Source organism: Artemia sp. Qi Xiang Cuo, chromosome 5 (assembly GCF_049724085.1).
Source record: "Artemia sp. Qi Xiang Cuo chromosome 5, ASM4972408v1, whole genome shotgun sequence".
Taxonomy (NCBI): domain Eukaryota; kingdom Metazoa; phylum Arthropoda; class Branchiopoda; order Anostraca; family Artemiidae; genus Artemia; species Artemia sp. Qi Xiang Cuo.
Genome location: NC_142798.1, coordinates 82,131,214 through 82,150,609, shown reverse-complemented (window position 1 = coordinate 82,150,609; position 19,396 = coordinate 82,131,214). Strand labels below are relative to the sequence as shown.

General features: G+C 35.8%; 2 protein-coding genes across 3 annotated transcripts in view; both read left to right on the top strand.

The window, feature by feature from the left end:
- The window catches only part of LOC148952624 (major facilitator superfamily domain-containing protein 6-A-like), a 747,865-nt gene that overhangs the window by 557,458 nt on the left and 171,011 nt on the right, over positions 1–19,396 (top strand). The gene's annotated exons all lie outside the window — the stretch shown is intronic.
- Positions 203–19,396, top strand: part of LOC148952625 (uncharacterized) — a 184,708-nt gene continuing 165,514 nt past the window's right edge. The window contains exon 1 of the mRNA XM_089088644.1: positions 203–252. Coding sequence (XP_088944770.1) covers positions 225–252 — 28 coding nt within the window. The 5' untranslated portion in view covers positions 203–224. The remainder of the gene's footprint in view (positions 253–19,396) is intronic.

Sequence of the window (19,396 nt, the reverse complement as noted above, 5' to 3'; positions counted from 1 at the left end):
TAGGCTTTTCGATTATGTAAATAAAAACACCTCGTTACAAAATTTAAGATTGCTTAAACAATAAAAAATAACTATGCATTCAAATAAGAGTTAGACTGGAGTATGTAAATAATCAGCACAAAACAAAGATTTGATTCAAATTGAACCAGATAAGAAAACAGTTAAATTTTTGTCCCAGTTTATAAGGATTGTTGAGCTTTGTCAAAAGGAACACAGCAAAGATTATGACGGAACAGGATAGCAAATCGCAAGGTAAATTTACTATAAATTATTTGAGTAGCATAGAAAAATTGCTAGAGTAAAGAATGAATTTGGGAAATTTTTAGCGTTCAGGGTGCAAAAATAAGAGGGAAAATGGATGTTAAAAAAAAGTAACCAAAATTAGCAACTTATAAGTTGGATTAGGCTATGTGAGGTAACGAGGAGAAAGACCAACTCAGAGGTATAGCTAACGGGGGGGGGGGGGGTGGGGTAAGATGAGCTTTTTTTTAACTAATATTCTGGTAGTAATAGTGAGAGAAGCTTCAAAAACCGGCATTTTCTTCAGGCATTGAAAACGCTACTTATGCCTCTGAATTAGCTATATAGTTACTTTCACTTTTGGTTTTCACATAACAATGATTCAAGAATGATGTTCATACCTGAAAAAAGTGCACCTGTCGAAATATTTACCGGGTGGGAGGAGGTACAATATATAAAAAGGTTACTTGAGGGTCATCATTCTTAGGCTTTAAAAGGGAGCTTTCCAAATTTTTTTACAATTTATGCCCTCTCGACACTTGCAGGCAGGTAAGCATTTGAATCTAGTCTTAATGTTATGCATGAAATATATATGCAATAACAGAAGAGCCAAAATATTGCAGAATTGCTCCATTTTGCAACGTTTGAAACTTTGAGGTAAAATTAATCATTGGTTTATATTCTAAATTGATTGGCTGTAAAAGAGTTTTGGCTCGACAGCATTCTAGGCCAAAAAGTATATAATGCCTACCCCCACAACTCTCATGTTATCATATTTTATCAATTATCAATTATGTTATCAATTATCATATTTATCATGAGATTTTTACTAATGCAAAGATTTAGCTAGCACCAATCTGAATTTTAACCAAAACTTTCAAAGCTCTTCAACCGGTGAGATATCCTTTTTTTAGGAATTGATATAGTAATAAATAGAGGTAAAGTGGGTATGTCTGCAATTTTGAAAAACCCAAGGATAGTGGGAACTAAAAACCTAAAAATGTTTATATTTAATACAAAAGTTTCACCAGTTGTAGAATATGGAGTATAGACTCAGGGTAGAGAAGCGACTCAGTAGTTGGAGTAAAAAAAAAAATAGATTATCTATGCTTAGACTGATAGGAGAAAGTCATTTATATTTGTTATGCGAAGAATTGCATTAAAATAATCTGCTTTCCCATTTGTCTTTCATATTCACTACTAAGAGAATACCTTTTATGCAAATGGGATGCTTGAAAAGTTCTCTAGCTCCCAGGGTAGTCATGAGAGTGAAAGAACTGGCTCGGGTCAAATCAATTGCGTAACTTTCTTTGTTCCAAGATGTTTTAAACTTTTCACTCTCTTTCCCATTGCAGGCATCTGGGACGGTTGCTCAGACGGTCAATGGTTGCTTAGAGTTAACACTGGATCAGAATAATAGCTTCTGCGTTTTTCGAAACGCATTTCCTTATTTACTTTACCTTGAGATCATCATTTTTTTTCTATTTTATTTTAGCACTTACTATCCAAGATTTTGTCTCCAAACTAAATGTGTTTCGGACGAGACTTAAAAATTACTGCTTTAGTAAATAAGATAAGATATTTAAAAGAAAATTATCACAAGGAAAGAATGCCAAATTTGATCGTTGGTAAATACAAAAAAAGTGCACCCAAGCAGTAACCGCATTAACATCAATAACAGCATGTACATTAACCGAGTATGCTCACTTCGACTTGACTTGACTTACTTGACTTTGTACCATGATATATTTAAAATACAGGATTCTTTCCTTCTAAAGATGATTCGGGCAGAAATTAAACGTCCCCTAATTGAGTTCAAATACCGCTTCCAAGAGTCTAAATTCTTAATCAGCAAAAAGAGAAATCGCATCCTAGCTTCAGTCAAACAACGACGCTAGTCGTTCGAATTTCGCTAAGATAATTAGTAGTAGAAAAAATGTTATGCACAATATTTCTAAGGAATTTTAAATGGCAAAAAACCGTGTGAATGCTCGAATCATCGAAAACATATAAAAGAACTCATTGGACGAAAGATTTACATTCTTGGTCCTTTTGGGCCAAGGGCGAGTAGTCCTTACAGCGTAGGACGAAAGAACTGCGCTTGATAGGGGGTTAGATATGTTTTTTAATTTTAATCATAAGTCAGATTTGAAACAATTAGTACATAAGACCTAGAGCGATTCAGACGAAATTATTATATTCTGGTCACCGTTATTGCCATTGAAGTGACCCGTTGCTGTGCAACTAAGCATGTAAGTTCAATAAATCTATTGTCTTTTTTATCTGTGTTTATTTCATTTATATGTCTGCGTCTAGTCTAATAACAGGTAATTAGTTCGTAAGTCTCCAAGGTAAATGCTCCCAAAGGAATCTGACCTCCAGATAGCTCGAGAAAGAAGAGGCCACATTTTTTCATCCCTACAAACACCAAAAGTCGTTATCGACACAGCTTAGAAAAATGTTTCTAACCCCTGTTAGCCTATAAGAATTCGTATCTCTTAAATCAGACCTGATCGTGCTGTGGAAACAAAGCTCTGAGACGTCAAAACTTATAGTTCAATGATTCTTAATTCCTCATAACTTTTGATGGATTAAATTAAATGAAATAATTCAAAGATATTCAAAATCAGCATTAAAATACAATTCGATTAATACGTGTATTGGAGGAATTACAGCATCCGGTTCAATTATAAGGAATAACAATAGGGAAATAAACCTAGGCCATTCTCATCTGATTTATTGAGAAAGCCAGGTTTTATCTTTGACTAATAAGAGTACGTTTGATTAAAATACTAATTTTTATATCACCACCCATACCAAATATAGTTTCTTCAATGGTTCAAATGGCGCGAGTCGGAAATTGGAGAAAAACTTGCGAACTAATTAGGCTATGAAACTTTGTAATTTGAATTTAATTATTGGGAACGACTCAGACATATAAGAAAAGTGTTAGGCCTATTGCCGCTAAGCTACGATAGGAAAACCCTTATATCTCATATGAGATAGTAGTATCCCCCAAAATAGATTAAGTAAAAATAAATTTCTTTTCAATTGATTCAAAAAAAATGGAAGAACTGAACGATTTATTAATAGTGCAGAAGTTCGTCGCGAAAAATATAGAAATAGCAAAATCTATACCAGAGTACAATGGTCAGTCAGATATTGACGAATTTAATATCCAATTGACCCAGTTTGTACAACTAACAAAAACAGACGTTGGAGTGTTAAAAGACATGCTTCTACTACGATTAAAAGGCCAGGCCTTAACTTTTCTAAAACAGATCGAACAGAACAGAGGCAATAACGCCAACTTTCCAATAAATACGGTTGACGACTTGTTAAAAGCATTCAAAGAGAGATTTATAGAAACCAGTTCAATAAATAAATTAAAACACGGAGTAGTGAACTTTGATTTTTCACAGAATATACGAGAATACCTGGATAATATACGCATTTATGTAGAAGCAAAATATGGAAGTGGTTCTGGGCAACTGTATGAAAAAGTCATACTAAATACCTTTTTGCAAGGGGTACTCCAAAAACTATATAGATTAATAATATCCAAGAATATTCAGACGTTGCTCTACCAAGCTCTTGCAGTCCAAGAGGTAGAGCGACTAATCGAAGTTGATACAATGGTTGCTAATCATAGTAAAGCAAAAATAAATAGCCTAGGCGATTCAAACGCGAACCTAATTTTCAAGGGCGATCAGGCATCCCCCAATATCTTTTCAAGGGATAATTCCCCAGTGGCACAAAAAAATAAAACGCCAGAACCCGCTAGGCAGAAAACAGTATGTTTTCAGCCTATTAAACAAGCTAATTACGGAAATAACCCAACAACAATAAGGTGCTATAATTGTAATCGTGTTGGCCATATCGCGAGAGAGTGCCACTATATCAACAATCCTATACCAAGAATTGCTGTCGGTAATACGCAAAATTACGGTAACCATTTGTTCAGAAGAACAAATTTTAGCACGGGTCGTGCAATAGGCTATAGCCAGGGGGGATTGCACCAATCAGTACCTTATAATGCGTACCAACCAAATTTGTATAGCCCTCCCCCCAACAGACAAATTAATTACCGGTTTGAAAACCCAAATACTCACCAAGGCCAATATAATGCAAGAATGCAATATAGAAATCATGAAAATTTGCCCATGAGAAATGAAAATTTTACAAGCCAACGGCACTGGCAGTCAGTGCCAGCAAACGGCACTGACACGAGACCTCTACGTTACCATGATAATACTTGGAGAAGACAGACAGACGTAAATCAATTAAATATGCCTACGTAACCTAATACATCAGAATATCTATTACGGGCACAAACACATGAAATAAATCCCCAGGGAAACGTGTGAGGCACCTCAGAAATATAAATTGGACCCAGAGGGTGCCAGGAATATTTAATAGGTCCAAGACAATATTAGTGCCGTCTTGTAGTGATGTTATTAACAAGTTACCTATATTTAATGATTTTTGTATAGAAAACGTATACTTTACGGCCTTAGTTGACAGCGGAGCTACTGTAAACATAATAAACTCAGGCGTATTTAATATCTTGCCTCCGCACATTAAACGACAGAGGAAACCTAATAATCCCAATTTAACAAGCGTGACAGGTCATAAATTAAATGCAAAAGGGTCAATTTGGCTAAACTTAAAAAGAGACAATAGAACATTCATGACAAATTTTATTATATGTGATAATTTCCCATATGAAGCTATTATAGGAGCAAATTTTCTAAGGTCTAATAGAATACTATTAGACGTAGCCAACGAGAGGCTTGTCTACCCAGCTAAAGTAGGGGAAGACATTTCTACCTTAAGAAATCGTAACAGAGGTTACGAAGACAACATAACAGTAAACAAAATTTCTAGCGGTATAATGTCGAATTATTATGAACCTCATGTCTCGCAAAGACATGGCATAATTAGAAATTTGTTCAATTACCCTGAGAGACATTGCAGAAATTAAGTAAATTTAAATAATAACAGTATTGAATCTGCGAAAATAAAAATTGGAGATATGCGACAGTACAGGTCAAATGAAATTAAGAAAATAGTGGAATTGTGGAAAACATAGTAAAACCCAACGGGACACCGCAAGATACCGCAATGGCGTAGTAAAGCGCCATTATGATTCTAATAAACAATGAGAATAAAAAGGCATATTACGAATTCACGATAAGGGAAACAAAAGTCCCTCACAAAACGATCCAAAAAATGCAGATATCACATAAGATCGAACCAGTGACTAGTAAATCAGAAATATGGTTTGCGAAACAGGCTAAAATACCTGAAAATCTGTTATGCGAGGAACAGATTATATCTCATGACAAAGGAGAAGGCTTTATTTGGGTAACTAATAATCACGAAAATGATACAATTACAATTAAAAATGGGACGTGTTTAGTTCAAATCCAGGTTTTAACGGAAAATGATTTAAATACATGAGAAAATTCTAAAAGAAACCTAGTTAACGGTATTAAAACTTCAAATGACAAATATCCTTTAACTAAATCGCAATTTTTAAACAAATTTAATATGGATCATATTAGGGATATGGAACTTAAGAAAAAATTATGTGAATTATTATGGAATTTTAAGGATTTATTCTCTGCATCTTAAGATGACATCGGGCTGATACATTTTTATGAACATTCAATTTTAACGACTGGTAATCCCGTATCAAAACAGCCATATCGTGTGCCTTATAAGCACAAAGAATGGTTAAAAAATAAAATCCATTAATTAGAAAAAACGAAATTATACGCCCAAGTATAAGTCCGTATAGTGCACGAGTGATCTTAGTACCAAAAAGAATGGAGATCTTAGACTCTTAGTAGATTATAAGGCTCTCAACAAACAAGTAGTTAGCGATAAATTTCCTCTACCAAGAATAGACGAAATTCTTGACTCAATTTCAAGCAAAAACAAAATTTTTACCTCTTTGGACCTCACCCAAGGCTACCACCAAGTGAAAATAGCCGAAAAGGATGTCCATAAAACTGCATTTTCAGCATCCGAATGTGGTTCATATGATTGCTTAAGAGTACCATTTGGACTGAAAACAAGTTCAAGCGCGCTATGTAGACCTCTATTGCACCTGTTAAGAGGATTAAAGAATATAATTCACTTTGTTGATGATATTATATGCGTGGGGGAAAACACTGAACAACACTTAGCAACGTTAGCTAAGGTGTTCGAGAAGTTCAGACAAGGCAATTTAAAATGCCGGCCTGAGAAAGTAAATTTATTTCAACCTAAAATTAAATTTTTAGGAGTAGTAGTAACCCAGTAAGAGATATCCCCAGACCCTGATAAAATAAAATATGTTGAAAAGCTCAAGCTCCCCAGAACTGCGAAATAATTAAGGGGAATTTTAGGACTTATTGGCTATTTTAGAAAATTCGTACACAATTACGCCCAAATTGCGAAACCCCTCACCGAATTAACTAAAGAGCACTCCCATAATGTTACCTAGACCCAGGAAGCTCAAACGTCCCTAAACCGTTTCAAAAAGGCACTCACTACTGAACCAATATTAACACTCCCTGATTTCGAAAACGGAGTATTTTTAGTTACAACTGATGCGACTTCAAAAGGCATTGGCGCAATTCTTTCGCAAATAATCCCGGTAGAAAACCCCAATCCTCTTGAGGGAACGCCTAAACAAAAACAAATAGAAAAAGCTATATGCTATTCGAGTAAAACTTTATCAAAAGGCGAAAGTAGTTATTCCGCCACAAACTTAGAATTATTATCTATTATCTACCACTTGGACAAATTTAGACATTATTTAATTGGTAGAAAATTTATACTACGATCAGACCATAAAAGCTTGCAGTACCTGCGCACATTTAAAAACCCCACGAGCATTCTAGCTAGATGGATTATGAAAATTCAAGACCTAGATCACGAATTTGAACATTTAAAGGGAAAACAAAACGCAGCTTGTGACTTTGTAAGTAGATACCCAGAAAATATTCCATCGGCAGATGAAGAAAATGAAGTTGACGGCATAATAGCTAAGATCAAACATGAATACAAGAAAAACAAAGCCAAAGACGGAGTAAAAGAAAATAATATTAACTATTGTCCCTTGTCTTTGGAAAATATAAAAAGAAAGCAAAAAAGGACGAAATGTGTGTAGCACTAATTGATTATTTTGTGAATGATGATGCGTTACCGGATAAATTCAAAACTCTTAGAAAAGAGATAGATAATTTTTACTATGATCTTGATGAAGAAATACTGTGTAGAATTGTGACCGCCGAGACAAACAGAAACCAAACCTCAATAATACCTGTATTACCACAAAACTTGATAGGACTGCATTTGAATATTTTCATTCAGAGACAGGTGGAAATCTAGCGTTAATTAAAACGTTCGATAAATTGAAACAATATTTTCACGCACAATCTGTACTGGCAAAACTTGAAAAATTGGTAAGTTCATGCAAAGCGTGTTAGTTGAGAAAAATACCCGTAGCTTACTCCACTCCTCCAATGTGACGGATCCCGGTAGCAAACTACTCCTTCAAGAGTCTATTCTTTGATCTCTACGGGACAAGTGGAGGCCTACCTGTTTCTAGCAGAGGCCATACTTGTATTCTTTCGGTTATAGATCATTTTTCCGGATTTACTTTTGCAAAAGCTTTAAAAAATCAAGGTTTTCATGCCACAAGTAAGGCATTAGCAAAATTATTTTTACAATTTGGCATTCCTAATAAAATTTTCAGCGAAAACGGGAGCAATTTTGTTTCGAAAGTAACAAACGACTTAATAAGTTTTCTTGATATAGAGAAAATGGTGACAGCACCTTACCACCAACAAGCTAATGTTAAAATAAAATACAGACATAAAATATTTTAAAACGTACTAAGTATTTATAAAAAAGACAATAGGAGCGACGGTAATACATTCTGACATTATTTACCTCCATTAATAAACTCGGATCTGTAAGAAAAAATCAGCCAAACTAAATTTTATATAAATTTTGGTCGTGATTTCAGAGTCCCATTTGAAGAGATTATTGAGTCTTGGCAATGTTATAACGGCTCAAAAGATTAAAAACAAGAATTCATAAATAAGATGAAGAAAACTTATAAAATAGTTAGGCAAGAGCTGGAAAAATGTAAAATAAACCAAAAACTTAGAAACCAACCCAAAGTTAAGGGGGAATATAAATTTCAAAGTAGGATACTTCGTTTACGTAAAGAAAGAGGCAAAAACGGAAGGAAAAAAACTTTCAAACAAATATTCTGGACCGTACAGAATAGTCAAAAAGTACTATAATGAATATTCCTTTAAAATTGAAAAGCCCGATAGTGGAAGAATTTACAAGGCGCATGTTAGCCGAATAAAAAGAGCCAAATTTCCAGAGAGATGGGTATCACAGCCCTCCTCTACTGATTCGTCAGATTCGGAAAATGAACCCCCTAAATCAAGATTGGCAGAGCTAAAACCCTTTAATTTCAAGCAAGACTATTTCGAGAATGACAGTGATGAACAAAATTTTGAAGAATTTTTAGCTATGGAAAATCTAGTTATTCCAGAGAAAAATCCCTAACACCAGTAAGAATAAGAACGCCAAAAAGTCCAAAAAGTTATTCATCGGCGAGTGCAGGAGATTTAGATTATACAATATCTCCAAAAACCTAATTTTTCTCCGATAGAATTTCGACCCCATGTCCTCCCAAAAGATTTCCAGACGATATAGTTTCCCCTGCAACACCGATTGAAAGGCCCCTGTCATTGCAGGAAGAATTAAACAGAGCTGTAGAAACCCCCGGCATTGCTGTAAAGAAAACTCCTCTCAAAGATTTAATTAAAACAAACCTGCGAGAAGCTATGGATTTAATTAATTTCCCCATAAAAAAGAGTCAAAGTACATTGCCCAAGAATAAAACTACCAAGGATGACCAGCAAGGTCAACATCATGATATAACTGTGTCCAAGGTCGAACCTAAAAAGTGGACTTCATGGAGGGAAACCTTTGTGCAAAGAATTCCCCATCCCCCTGAAGACATGGCCTTCAAACAATGGAGGAACCCCGCAAAAACTTTTGATTCCTCCCAAAGCTCTCAAGAATCTTTCAAATCTCCCGAGTTGAAGACTCAAGACGAGGACCTAGGGAATAAACCTTCTACGTCCAGAGGAGTAGAAATTTACGAAGGAAGGGCAGGTGATACGTCAAAAAGTGCCACCTCTAAAAGTTCTAATCCGGATTCGTCGGAAACCAGTTCAGAAGAGTCTGACGGCAAATCAGACCATATAGTAGCTAAAAAAATAGGGAAATCAAGAACGACCTCAGCAGCCGCACACGGGAAACAAACAATATTAAAAGGGCAAGAATTTTGGAAAAAACAATACAATAAGTTTGACCTTATTTCGTTATAAAAACCGAAAAAGAAAAAACCACAAGAAACAGAGGAGAAAATAACGACACAGTCAGGTAGAACGGTTAAAAAACCTGACAGATGGAAATATCCCTAACTAAAGTAAAGACAAATTTCAAAGATAACCAATTTAACACCATAATAAATTTAACAGTGTGCAAGTAAAGTTAACCAAGTCAATATTAATGAAAAAAAAATACAAGTGATGTCAAAACGTTGACAATCACAGAAAATAACCAACGTTAGTAAGCTAGTGGTCCACTGAAACCGACAACTGGGGTTTGACCTGGTCTTTTGGTATGCGTGGCTAGGAAAAAAAGGTCATTTTGATATTTCTTTAATTTTTTTTTACACGATCGTGAGACGTGATATTTCTCAATCCTTCAAGTTTAAAAAATTTGTATTTTTACGCCAATCAGGGCCAGTCAACACAATACTTAAAGGTTGAATAGAAACTTCAGTGAGCTAAGTTTTCGTTTTTTGTATCAGAATGCTTTGAAAGAGAAACAGAGAGTTTACTTTCTTATAGCTCCGAGGCAAAAAAAAGAGAGAAAAGCTTTTTAATTTCATTATATTATATCTATGACGTATGCTATCCTACAGCTCCGTGTTAAACATTGGTTTCAAAGAGAAACAAAGGCCATTATGTCTTTAGGTTTTTGGAAAAAAATTTGATATCACTTGTTTATATCTATGACACACACAGTAGCAGAGAGATCACCGTTCTATCGTTCAGTGACAAAAATTTCCCTTAATTTCATAGGTTTAACTATGGCATATCTTGTGCTCTAATTTTTGTGACATATTTTTGAAAGTCTGTCACTTTATATCTTAACTATAATAACTCAGGTTTACAATGTAGTTTCATATAAAAATCGACTCATGTCCTATCCAAGATGGATATTATACAAAGGAAAAAAATACCAGTAAAGAAGTGTCTAATTATATGAAATATTTCATCTTAGTGCAGATTATAATTATTTTATTTTATATGATATAAATATATCATATTTTTTTTATTTAGTTCTGAAGGATTTGCTTAAACAATAGCCTTCTAAAAAGATATTGATGTCAGTTCTTCATTACGCTTATATTCTTTGCCAATCATCAACTGGAATCTACGCGGGCAAGCTTGGAACCCTGCATCTAATTACCTTATTCGAAAGTCGAATATGAGGCACCAATGTTGACTTGCAATTACGGAAAAAATCCTGAGACTAAGAACCTCTGCATTTCAGCCGTTAAACCCGGAACCCAATGAGAACGTCTAAGCCAAGAAATAGGGAAGATATTAGAAAACGAGTGGGTAGAGAGGTCTCCACTCGTCCTTGTTATGTCTTGTTCCCCCATTGTAGTATCGTTTGCGTAAAACCGTGTGGTTATGATACTGCACATACGTTTCTTAAACAGCACGGACGTGCGTGAACAATGCAGGCATGAAATAAGTTGTAAAATTAGACCTCAAAAATTAACCATGTAGCATAAACTCTGTTTAAATGATTATTTTAAATCTATTGTGAAATTAACTGAGTGCTAAAAAAAGTTAAAATAAAGTGTATGTAGTAGCGTATATTAGAAAGTATAATAAGAGGCCATACTTATAGCTAAAGAATTAATATTTTATAAGAAAATTCTATGTATTGAATTTCCCAATGGAAACAATGTTGTTTTAACCCAATTAATGCTTGAATTATTGTATGAGTATTTACTTTAAAGAACGTGTGATTCTGCCTTGCTATTTTTATTACAGGAAGTAAATGGACACATTGGTTATTGATCATTAAAATGAGCCGCCCAGTACAGATACGACCCAGTAGCATCTATTTTCATCATATCTCAACCAACGAAGAGTACTCAGCATAACTCCTGGCAATTTTCATCCCAACTTCGTCTACGAGAACAACAGTTACCCTTGATCGTTGTTTCTTCGACCATGAACCATATTACGTATCAGGTAACACTATATTTGAACCTCAGTATCAAGTACTTTAACGAACTAAACAATCACATAAATGCTGAGAAACCAATCGGTCAGTACAAGATATAAATACGTAGATATCGCCTTTGATACTCACTATGGACCCCAGAATAATTTGACAGTATAGTGATGATATTTGCAGCTAAACGATGTTTAACGACAATTGAAGTTAAATAATATTTAAATTTGAAGATATTTGAAGCCGAAGTTAGAGACAATTTGGAGTTTAATTCTAAAAGCCCCATCGATCGGCACACGATAAACGATATTTAACGATATTTGGAGTTGAATGATATTTAAAGACATTTGAAGATATTTGAAGCTGAAGTTAGAGACAATTTGAAGTTTAATTCTGAGAACATCATCGTTTAGTACAAGATAAACGATATTTAACGATATTTGAATTTAAATGATATTTGAAGATGTTTGAAGTTGAACTTAAGGAAAATATGTTAAAAGGTTCACTATAGCATGATGACAACCCGTTCCAAATCCAAACTTCAATTATCCCGTGATTAACCGATGAATAACCGTAAAGACTAATTGGCGCTAACATTGAGCTAACAACTTTATAAAACTCATACATGAACAATTTTACACGAGAACACAATCTTTATTTGGCTCCTAATATACTAAAAATGATATGCTGAGAAGAAAAACGCCAAGACCTATCGTACAAAGCTTCATTTCCCAGGTAACTATTAGAGAAAACTTGTCGTGTAAAGACAACCAGGCTCGAACTGTTCCATGAACAAACCATAACGTAAATGCTTCAAAGTTTTTGACAAGACAAAAAGAGTGAAGGACAATAATTTACAACAGAAGGATTGGGTACAATAAAGACTCGAAGCTGATGAATATATGTGAATATATATATGCTAATTCCTATTTACTTTAATAATTGCAGAATCTCAATATTGAAGGTATATTAAAGTTACCAGTGAAAATGGTAAACACAATGTTGTGTGTTTTAAATCGTTTTTGTATGTAGTGTTAGATATCCAGATAGTTATGTGTAGCGTTGTCAAGCTATTCATTTAATGTAGTGTAGATAGAATGTATCATGCCACATAGACAAAAAAAAAGTGAATTCAAAAAAACTTATGTAAAGGTAGAATAGCCCCAACCTTATTGTAAATATAAATGTAAACAGTGTTAGATGTAGAAAAAAAAATCCTTAGTATAGTAGCTAACCTAGAAACATAAATAATCTTTGTCCGGTAAATTTTAGATAGGGATGTAGAATAATATAAGAAAAAATAATAGAGAAAATTTCTAGCACTCCTAATGAGCAGTTACTAATGACAGGACGTCATTAATTGATGGGAAGGGTGATGTGTACCATGATATATTTAAAATACAGGATTCTTTCCTTCTAAAGATGATTCGGGCATAAATTAAACGTCCCCTAATTGATTTCAAATACCGCTTCCAAGAGTCTAAATTCTTAATCAGCAAAAAGAGAAATCGCATCCTAGCTTCAGTCAAACAACGACGCTAGTCGTTCGAATTTCGCTAAGATAATTAGTAGCAGAAAAAATGCTATGCACAATATTTCTAAGGAAGTTTAAATGGCAAAAAACCGTGTGAATGCTTGAATCATCAAAAACATTTAAAAGAATTCATTGGACGAAAGATTTACATCCTTGGCCCTCTTGGGACAATGGCGAGCAGTCCTTACAGCGCAGGACGAAAGAACTGCGTTTGGTAGTGGGGTAGATGTGTTTTTTAATTTTAATCATAAGCCAGATTTGAAACGATTAGTACATCAGACCTAAAGAGATTCAGACGATATTATTATATTCTGGTCACCGTTATTGTAATTGAAGTGACCCGTTGCTGTGCAACTAAGCATGTAAGTTCAATAAATCTATTGTATTTTTTATCTGTGTTTATTTCGTTTATATGTCTGCGTCTAGTCTAATAATAGGTAATTAGTTCGTAAGTCTCCAAGGTAAATGCTCCCAAAGGAATCTGATCTCCAGATAGCTCGAGAAAGAAGAGGCCACATTTTTTCATCCCTACAAACACCAAAAGTCGTTATCGCCACAGCTTAGAAAAATGTTTCTAACCCCTGTTAGCCTATAAGAATTCGTATCTCTTTAATCAGATCTGATTGTGCTGTGGAGACAAAGCTTTGAAACGTCAGAACTTGTAGTTCAATAATTCTTAATTCCTCATAACTTTTGATGGATTAAATTAAATGAAATAATTCAAAGATATTCAAAATCAGCATTAAAATACAATTCGATTAATATGTATATTGGAGAAATTACAGCATCCGGTTCAATTATAAGGAATTACAATAGGGAAATAAACTTAGGCCATTCATATCTGATTTATTGAGAAAGCCAAGTTTTATTTTTGACTAATAAGAATACGTTTGATTCAAATACTAATTTTTCTATCACTACCAATACCAATATTACTTCAATAGTACAGACTTAAGGTTCCTGCCACGTTGGGGGTGGCGTAGAGAGCGTAACAACTCTTCTCCTTCAGGCTAACCTATTTGGTGCTAAGATTGAGGCCTCGTCGACAGCAAGATTGGCCATATCCAGGAATTTATTGAAAATATCCTTCCACCTGGTCCGGGGTTTGCCTTTCGGACGGGACCAGCCATGAGCTTTTGGGTCGAAATCATAAATTGATCTGGTTAGGGTTGTTGTCGGCATACGTAGGAGGTGTCCCAACCACCTGAGTTTGTGCTGTACTATCTAAATGGAGAACGGCTCTAGGAAGATGAGCGTAAGTAACCTTGCGATGCTCACGAAATCATCCCACCGAAGTCATTCCATCCGACCGAGCTATTTTTTCTGGATGACGTCTATCATATTAAGGGTTGTCAACTTAAGGGGCCATGTTTCTGCTGCATAGAGTAGGACCGAGCTTACAGATGCGTTATAAATTCGCATTTTCGTGCGCCTAGATATGTGCGGCGTTCCTTAGAGAGCGTTGAGCCTTCCGATGATAGACGAGGCTTTTGATATTCGACTGCATACCTCTTTATCTATGTAGCTATCACTGGACAGTATGGGGCCAAGATAAGTGAATTTTTTTACAATTTCAACAGGAGCTCTGCAGATAGTTATGTTCTCGGGGGGCAGGACAGGGCTTGGGGGCTCAACTGCCATTATCTTAGTTTGAGCCAGTTGATTTTCTGCCCTACTTTTGATGCCTCTTCTTGTAGGACTTCCAGTGCGTCAGTCAGTTGGTCAATTGAGTCGGCAACGAAAGCAAGATCATCTGCGAAATCGGCATCTTTCAGAATCCGATCTCCAAACTGCAGAAGGAAGGGAAGGCGATTTTTAGTTCGTGTCATGACATAGTCTATGACACAGTTTAAAAGTTCCAGGGCGGTGGTACACCCTTGGCGGACACCGGTTTTGATACCGAATGTCGTGCTCCGTTTGACGTTGACTTAATGCATCTCTCCGTCTCTTTGTAGAGCTTCTCAAACAGCTTGCAGTATTTTTCAGATATCCCAGTAGATCGAAGTATCATCCAGCGCGAGTTGCGATCCACCGAGTCGAACGCAGCTCTGAAGTCACAAAGGCTAGGTATGCTTTCCTCCCGAATTAGTTTTTCTTCTCAATTAGGTGGCATATAATAAAGATCTGTTCTACAGTGGACCTCCCAGGTATAGACCAAGCCTGCTGGACTCTCCTCTTTCTTTGGAGGATATTCGTGCATCCATCCAGCAGGGTAGTAGCAAATAGCTTTCCAGGTACTGGAAGAAGCGTTATGCCTCTCTAGTTAGAACAGATTCTTTTGCTCCCCTTTCTCTTTCAGAGGGGCAGGATTTTGCCAGCTCGCAAGTCCGTCATGATCCATTCAGTGCACCACACTTCAGATAACAGCATCTGGAGCAAAAGTAGCATAGCCGGACTGGCATAATTCAAGAGCTTAGCGGATATCACGCATATGCCTGCCGCTTTGTTGTTCTTCAAGTGTTTTACTGCTGAGTGGATTTCTGCAGGCGTGAAAGTAGTTTCTGTGAAATAAACACAGTTTGAATCTCCATGACCAAGGTGGCCTCCGTATTGCCACCTGGAGTGTATTGACATTGAATTTTCCCGGAGCTAAGACACTGGTGACTTCAAATGTGTAAAATTCGTTTGATTCAAAGTTACTTATCAAAATTTAGGAGCTTGAGAAAAATTCACCTGATTTCCAAAGGAGCATACCCCCCTCCCCAAGGAGGAATGATCTTCATGAAATTCCAAGATCAAATTCAGCACCTCAAAAATCCCTAATTCAGAAGTTTCAAGCCCCTATTTAGAAAAATGTGAAATTTTGGAATTTTTTTTAAAGATTAATGCTCACGAATTCGTGTTTATTTATTTGTTTGCTGTGTTTCCCCAGGGGTTATCGTATCACACCAGAGGTCCCAGAAAATTGAGAGAACGCTCATTTAAACGAAAATTAAAACTTCTGGTGCCATCTATAAGCAGCAAAATAGATTGTCCTTACTAAAGCTGCGTTTTTTGGCGTTTTGTGGCTGAATTTACATATTGAGCTTCTTAGTCTTCGAGGTAGTAAGACTGCAGAGTTGCGAATTCTTTCAAAAAGATGTAAAGATGCATTAAATCCATACAGAATAATCGGTTAATATAGACCCTTATTCTGATGTTTCATTTAATGAAGTTGATTCATTTGAGGCTCGATAAACTTATGTACAATGGTCTGAATTAAGCGTTTGCTATAAATGAGCAGGGTCGGTATACCTTTCAGTAAGGCGGGGAAGGAGTGTGCCTAAAGCCTGAAGACGTACAATGTTATTCCTAAATGTTTTAACTCTCCATAAGCCCTCAGATGAATATAGCAGGAACCTGGAGGAGGGAGGCATTTATATCTAATCTAATTCATTCACAGGAGTACTTTTGGACAAAGCCCGCTAAGACGGGTGGCTGGTAGGCATAGCTCCCGTATTATTGCAGAAAAAAATGTGCAACGTTTAATATTACATTCATTTGCTTACCAGCGCATACAGTGGAGAGTTTTTTTTTGCGGGGGAGGGCATCATGAGCGCTACCAGGAAAGTTTTAGGAAAGGAGTCGAGCAAATGCTACCAAGAACACCGTTTTCAGGTAGGTTTCAATGCATATGGAAATCTTTGTTCCTTTCTTATCCAAACGTACCTTTTAATATATTCTTTTTTCCCAGGGGATTTTTCTCCGTGGGCCCCGTTCTGGCTTCCATAGGAGATATTCCTATAAGAAAGGATTTTTTCTCAAAACTGACCTTGAAAATGGTGGATACAAGGATACTATAGCTAATTTTTAACATTGTGAGCCCCCCCCCCCCATTTGTATTAAATATTTGGGGCTTGGAATATTTCAGGGGTGACTACCCTTCTCAAAGTATTGTTATACGAATTTTAAACTTGAATGCACAAAACGGGCTTTGAAAGAGGGATTAGTAGCCTCGCTCAAATATAAAGTAATCTTGGATAAAAAGATTCCTAGTAATAGATTGTAAGTAAAGAACAACCTTTCCCTTTAGAGAATAAAATTCTAAGAACAAAGCTCTGATTAAATAATATACAACAAGAAATCTAATATTTATGGTGATTCTGAATAGCTATTAGAGCTATTGATTGTCATTAAAGCTATTAGAATGGGAAAATATGCATATTTTAATAATAAAATTTAAGTCCCCCCCCCCCCACAATAAAAAAGAGGAGCGGTCTTGATGGAGAATATACTCGTCTAATTAAATGCAACATGCATAAGAGCCCTTTAGCCAATATCGACAAAATGTGAAATTTCTTGCTTTTCCAGAAAAGAATAGTCACGCGTAGGCTCATCCGTAGTCGATTGTCCTAGATAACTAAAAGATGGCTCATACGAGTGAATATTTAAGGACCTGGTGCCTTTTATAAGTAATAAAATAGATAACGCAACTGGAAATTGTCCTACACTAGCATTTATGCCCATAAAAAATAATTTTAGCCTACGTTGAGCCAAACCTTATCGTGCAAACTTTCTTAAAACACTGGAAGGGAATTTATATAGCCTCCCAGACTCAAAACCTATCTTGACCCACAGAAATCATTCGTAGCTAAACAAAAATATAGTATCTAAACTAACTGTTATTCCAGACCGTATATCCTTAAGACAAATGGCTAAAGAGAGGCGCTTAACTGCACAATGTATTATTATTATTTTTTTCCATACCAGGGCACTTCGTATCGAAGGAGTTGTCATAGGACCCTTGAAAAGGGCTCATCCAACTGGAAACTGGAGTGGCTTGTGCCCTTTTTAATAGTCGAAAGTAATTGGAAGGCAACTAATACCCCGTCCACACCCACCCTTTTCCGAAACAAATCCAATCAAAATTTTGAGATAGCCATTTTGTTCAGCGTAGTTGATTTCCAGATAGAAATTATGTTTTTGAGGAGGACACTCCCCCACAGCCCTCAGGGCAAGGGTTGTAAGTTATGCCCTGGGGGCATATAATGTTTATATAGAATACGTTGTCGTAAAAACTTCAAAAACGGCTCACTTGATCTGAAATTGAAAGGGCTAGTGACCTTTTTAATAGTCAAAAGTAATTGGGGGGCAACTAACCCCCCTCTCACGCCCAGTCACTTTACCCCAAACACATAGAATCAAAATTTTGAGATAGCCATTTTATTCAACATAGTTGTAAGTTCTTGAAATTAGGTCTTTGAGGATGACAACCCTTCACAACCAACAGAGCAAGGGCTGTAAGTTATTCCATGGGGGAATCTAAGGTTTTTTATAGAAAGTGTTGCCGTAAAAACTTCAAAAAAGGCTCATTCGATTGGAAATTGAAATGGCTAGTGCCCTTTTTAACAGTCGAAAGTGATTGGAAGGCAACTAACACCCCTTCCATGCCCACCTTTTCCCCAAACACATCCAATCAAAATTTCGAGATAGCCATTTTGTTCCACGCAGTTTAAAGTTCGAGAAATTATACATTTGAGCAGGACACTCCCCCCACAGTCTTCAGAGCAAGGGTTATAAGTTATGCCCTGGGGGCATATAAGGTTTTTATTGAAATCTTTGTCGTAGAAACTTGAAAAAAGGCTCATTAGATTGGAAATTCAAAGGGCTAGTGCCCTTTTTAATAGTTGAAAGTGATTTGAGGGCAACTAAACCCCTCTCACGCCCACCTTTCCCCAAACACATCCAATCGAAATTTTTAGATAGCCGTTTTATTCAACTTAGTTAAAATTTTTGGAAATTAGATCTTTAAGTATGACAACCCCAAAGGTTTTTACTATTATAACTTTAATGAATCAAATAATATTAACCTTTCGATTACTAAATAGCAGTATATGTATATTAAACTGACAATACACATTCATTTGTATTTTTTCATTAAAGAGAAATTTTGTTCCGGTCTTGGGAAGGCATAGGGGTTTTGAGCCCAACTTATGTTAATTTCAGCTCATTTTGAGTTCGTCTCGGTTATTTATTGTAATTTCTGTGCGTTTTGAGTTTCATTTATTTATCGATGCTGATTTGTGGTAGTTTAACGCTTGGTAGATTATTTGATTTTATTTTTGCTCATTTTTTGTTTAATGGAGCTCTTTACTTTTCTTTGAAAACTTATTTTGTGAAAAAAGTTTTTTTAATTAATTGTCTAAGCGGATAATTGGACAATGGGTACTCTTATGGAAGATCAATAACAGATAAAGCATGCAAAATGAATACCGAGGGGTGAACGCCAATCAGCTCCCAATTTAGCAGAGATGCAAGTTTATATCGGCTAATCATATTTTATTTTGAAAAGCAAAC